Raw genomic sequence first — 4,831 nt, forward strand, 5'->3', positions numbered from 1 at the left:
CCCTCCCCAAACCGACCCCCCAACAGTTTGCCATTCCTTACAAATTTGGAAACAGGTTTTTTAAAAAACAGCATGACGCACAACGGGGACGGGGCAGGGGAGGGCAGTAGCACTGGGGCCCCAAATCTCCGAGTCATTGATTGTAAGAACCTGGGGAAGGGGAGGGGGCGGCGCCGGCCCCCACTTCACCAAAGTGCACAGATCCGCGCGGGGGCGGCGCGACCCGCGGGGCCAGCAGGGCATCCCGGGGCCAGGCCGTGCCGCTAGGTTCGATCAGAACCTCCTTGCATAGATATTTGTGTCTTTTTTTATTGGTAGTAGTATTTATTTATTTATTTATTTAGCCTTTTATTGCTTCTAAAAGTTCTTACTGCGTTTTCTCTCCGTTCCGGACTCTGCGTTCGGCCTCCGTCGCCTGTTTGCTTTTTTTTTTTTTTTTTTTTTTAAATGTTTGTTAGTTTAAAAAAGGGGAAAGGGGTGAACGGATTCTAGTTACAAATTGTCTTGGCCTCTCTCCACTCAATCCACATCCCCTCCCGCCAAAATTAAAACCGTAAAATGCCGAGACTCGGGATTGGAGGTGGAGGCGTTCCAGGCCCGCACTGGGGTGGCCTTACTTCTACCCTCTTCAAAAAAGAGGGGGGCCCAGTTCCTTCTGCCTCAGCAGCTCGGTGTCTGTTTTTAAAATAATAATAATGAAAGGGGGGGAAATCGCATCCCACAGCTCAGCTGCCCCCTTACCCAACGCCTTAGGGCCTGCAAGGGAGAGGGGGAGAGGAACCTAAGCGAAGGGATTGGAAATGGGCGGGCGGAGGGTCTCCAGGGAGCGCCGGGAGCGGGTTCCCTGGAGAAACACTTCCTGGGAGAGAGGAGGAGGGAACCCCTTGGGGAGAGCGAAGGCTTGTCCCTTGGGGTAACCGAGGCCCCAGGGACGGGCCACCCACAGGTAAGAAGACCGCGCTGCTCTGGAGAACTGCAGGACTGGTGGTCCACGCCCCGCGCCCGACGCCGGGGTAGGTGGGGTTTCCCTGCGCCTGGGGCTCAGTGGCAGGGGAGTGGGCAAAGGCGAAAGAAAAAAAGAAGAGGGCCGGCGAGGTCTCAGTTATGGAAAAACGCATTGAGCTCCTCGTACATGGGGCCCCGGTCATGGTGAAGGTGCATATCGTAAGACAAGAGATTCTCGGAATGGACGGCCCCGCGCACAGCCGACGAGCCGAAGACCAGCCCGTGGCCCGTGGGCCGCGTGCCGGGCAGCGCCGAGTAGTGCATAGAGTAGTGGTAGCTCTTTTCGTGGTCGGGCGACGAGTCCTGCTTGAGCGAGAAGTTGCCATTGAGACAGAGCGGCGGACTGAGCGGGCCCTCGTACTCGGAGCTGTTGTAGTCCGGGCTCGCGCCGCCGCCTCCCGCTGCTGCGTACAGGGTCTCGTAGGCGGCGCAGTAGCCGTGGGTCCGCAGGGCGTGTGCCGCGCCGCCGCCCAGGCCACCAGCCGCCTGGCACTGGGCGCTCGCCAGGCGCGAGCACGGGTACGGGTAGGGGTGCATGGCGAACGGGCCGCCCGAGCCGTGGAAGCGGCCCGCGCCGTCAGCGCCCTGCTCCGTGAGGAAGTTGCGCGAGTTGAGCTGCAGGCAGCCGGCCACCAGGTTGGTGGTGGGCTGCGACAGACCCTTGCACAGCGTCTGCACGTAAGACACCAGGTCGGGCCGCTTGCCGGAGCGCAGGATCTCTGAGAGCGCCCAGATGTAGTTTTTGGCTAGGCGCAACGTCTCAATCTTGGACAGCTTCTGGGTCTTGGAGTAGCACGGCACCACCTTGCGCAGGTTGTCCAGCGCCGCGTTCAGGTCGTGCATGCGGTTGCGCTCCCGCGCGTTCGCCTTCTGCCGCCGCAGCTTGGAGCGCTCCAGTCGCGCCTTGGTCATCTTTCGCTTCTTGGGCCCACGCTTCTTGGGTCGTTCGCCCTCTGCCTCGTCTAACCCTTCCTCCTCTTCCTCTTCCTCCTCCTCCTCACCCCCCAGCTCGCCTTCCTCCTTGACCTCTGCTAGCGCTGCCTCAGGCACCTCGTCTCCTCGAAGGGGGACCGGCTTGGAAGCCCGAGCGGGCCCCGGAGCCCCCGGCCCCGGTGCAGACGGAGGCGGCGCGTCGCCCTTGTCACTCCTCGGCTCGTCGTCGTCGCCGTCACCCCAGCTGGCAAACTTGGGCACGTCCGAGAGGAGGCCGGGCTCGCTGAACAGGCGGGTCAGCATGGTGCCTGAGGGCGCCCAAGCGGGCGGGAAGGAGGAGACAGCACAGAGTCAGGGCAGCGCTGGGGTCTCGACGGCCCCCCAAACCGCCTCCACTCCCCCCAGGGTGTGGGTTCCTAGACGCCCACCTCCTCCGCCTGCCCCGCCCAGAGCCGACCCAGCCCTCCCTGCCTGCCCGCAGCCGGGGGATCCCAGTCCGGGCCCTCTCCTTCAGGCTGGGCCCTGGCTCCGCCCTCGCTTGACTGGAGGGTAGCTCCCGGCGTCAGGTTCGGTTTAAGGTCGGGGCAGGGACGGGGTAGGGGTCTAAGGGGGCCAACTAGCTTCGCCAGGGAAGGCGGCGCCGCTCGCTCGGCAAGCATAACTCTCCTGGATGTGGAGGGAGGCCCGGCGGCCGCGGGTAGGGACAGTTGCCGGGCTCGGCGGGCAGTCTCGCGGCCGGGCCCCTCGGCCTGACTCCCTACCCCTCCCAAGGAGCTCACCCCCACGCTCTCTAATCCAATTTGCAACTTGGCCGCGCGCCGCCCCCGACTCGGCTCCCACCCCCGCAGCCCCAGCTCCAGGGGCAGGAAGCTTGGCTCCTGGAGCGGGTTTTGCACCGCGAGGACTGAGGACCCGGCATGGCATGGAGGCTAAGAGAAGGGAGCCCCGTTCGTCTCCCCTGCGGTCAGGGACCCCTTTCCCTCTTCCAAACTGCCTCCCTCCCACTCGGCTCTTAAGATCTCGTTGTATTTCGGGATTTAGGGGAAGGAAATCCAAATTTGTTTGTTTGATCCTCTTTTTTTGGTTGTGAGGTTCCTCCGGGACGAGCATAGGAGGGGGTCCCAATCCCATGCTTTTCGCCCCCACCATCATCTTGCCTTTCTCCCAAGACCATCTCAGGCACAGACACCTCCCTCGCAGCCCCCTAAGCTGCAGCCCCCGGGGGAGAGGAAACCAGGGGCACCTCGGAAGCCCACCCATGACGGGGCATCGTTCTGGGAAGAGGGGATTTGGGGTCGATCGAAGCAGCCTCCCCCACCCCACAACCCGCCCCAACCGCCAAATCCGATCTAGCTCCTTTTCGGACAACTCACCTCGGAAAGGAGTCAAGGGGAAAGGGGAGGGGAGGGGGGAGGGGGCAAGAGAGAGAGGGGGGAGAAGAAGAATCTTCTGGCTTATTTCATTGTTCCCCCATCTTCAGGGAGCGGGGGCAGCGGCTCCTTAAGGCGGCGGGCGCCGGCGTCTTCAGAGCGCCATGCGAACCGCGGAGCGAGTGTGGCATCTCTACCAGGCGGGGTACCAGCCTCTATGCCAGGCCATATGGGCTTGGCACGTCACGGGCAGCAGCTATCACATGAGAGACGGTGATTGGCATGCGTCTGCATTGGGGGAGAGCCGGCTCCCCCGGGACCCGTCGCCATCTGTCACTCTCTACTCCAAAAAAAAACATTTGTTGAAAGTAAAGCTCAGAATCTTGTCTGTAAACATTCATTAAAAAAAAAAAAAAAAAAAAAAATTAAATAAATAAAGGAAATAAATAAATATCTCTACCGTCCTCCTCTCCCCGCCCAACGCAAGGAAAGCAGGGATTGAGAGGAAGGTTGGAGGAGTTGCCCCAAATACAGAGCCCCCACCTGGGAACAATGGAGTGGCAAGGCAGGAATTTGGAGGCTTGTAGTGGCCCCCAAGTTTATGCCCCCTCCAGGGACCCGCTCTGTCCATTTTCTTTCTTGAAGGCTCCCAAGGTAGGTCAGGGATCAGATCCTGGGGTGCAGAAAATGGCCCTATGTGTTTACCCATCCCCCCAGGAGAATCCCCTTGGCCACAAAGGGACAGCTGAGACCCCCTCCCAGGGTGGATTTGGGGGTGTCCCTGGCTCAGGCCCCATAGGTAGATGTTGGCACCATGCCATCCCTCATCCCTGTCTACCCCTCCCCCACACACCCTCTCTCACACACACACACAACATATGTGGCTGAACGAAATTCAAACCAAGGGAAAAACAGAGAAAGGAAAAGGTTTGCCTGAGATGTCTGTGCCTCTGCGGAGACATGTGTGTATATCCGTGGAGTACGCCTGGTGGGAAAATCTTTCCTTGGGTGTTTGGGGACATATGTGTGCTGGGGTGGGTGAGGTGGGGTGGGGAAGAACCCCCAGGGATAAGCCTATAAAAGTACCTTCTGGGGTAGGGAGAGGGTCTCAGTCAGAATTCCTAGAGAAAGCTCTCAATGATCTGTCCTCAAGACCCTCTCCCCCCACCTGTTAGGTGACCATGCCCCCACATAGCTCTCTCTCCTGACCTTTGGACTTGCTTGTTTGGGGCAGGAGAGGAGGGAGGAACCTAAAGTTCCTGGCCAAGATTTAAGTATTTAAGAATTTCCCCCCATACTGAAAATCCTGAAACCAAACCCAGAAACTCTAAATGACCAAGGGAAGATGTATTAGACAGATGTCTCCATAAGGGAAGTGGAAAACTGCTGTTTTAGCTCACAGTTCACCTTTCCACCCTCTCAGCAGGCCAGATACAGACGCAAATACAGTGGGTTGAGGGAGGGAGCTTTAGACACATATACATACATACACCTGTTCTTTAACCCGTGGTATAGAAAATGGC

At 59.4% G+C, this 4,831-nt stretch overlaps 1 protein-coding gene across 1 annotated transcript; it reads right to left on the reverse strand.

Annotated features, from left to right (window-relative positions):
- Positions 1-447: 447 nt before the first annotated feature.
- NEUROD2 (neuronal differentiation 2) lies at positions 448-3,503 on the reverse strand. Its single transcript, XM_006832552.1, has 2 exons — positions 3,312-3,503; positions 448-2,246 (listed from the first exon to the last, which is right to left on the reverse strand). The coding sequence occupies exon 2, from the start codon at positions 2,239-2,241 to the stop codon at positions 1,099-1,101; it is 1,143 nt and encodes a 380-aa protein (XP_006832615.1). The 5' UTR covers positions 2,242-2,246; positions 3,312-3,503; the 3' UTR covers positions 448-1,098.
- Between the last annotated feature and the right edge of the window lie 1,328 nt (positions 3,504-4,831).

The sequence above is a fragment of the Chrysochloris asiatica genome, unplaced genomic scaffold (genome assembly GCF_000296735.1).
Source record: "Chrysochloris asiatica unplaced genomic scaffold, ChrAsi1.0 scaffold00007, whole genome shotgun sequence".
NCBI classification, from domain to species: Eukaryota; Metazoa; Chordata; class Mammalia; order Afrosoricida; family Chrysochloridae; genus Chrysochloris; species Chrysochloris asiatica.

Bases quoted from the DNA above. Each gene is read 5' to 3' on its own strand.
- NEUROD2 (XM_006832552.1), bottom strand. From the start codon at position 2,241: ATGCTGACCCGCCTGTTCAGCGAGCCCGGCCTCCTCTCGGACGTGCCC.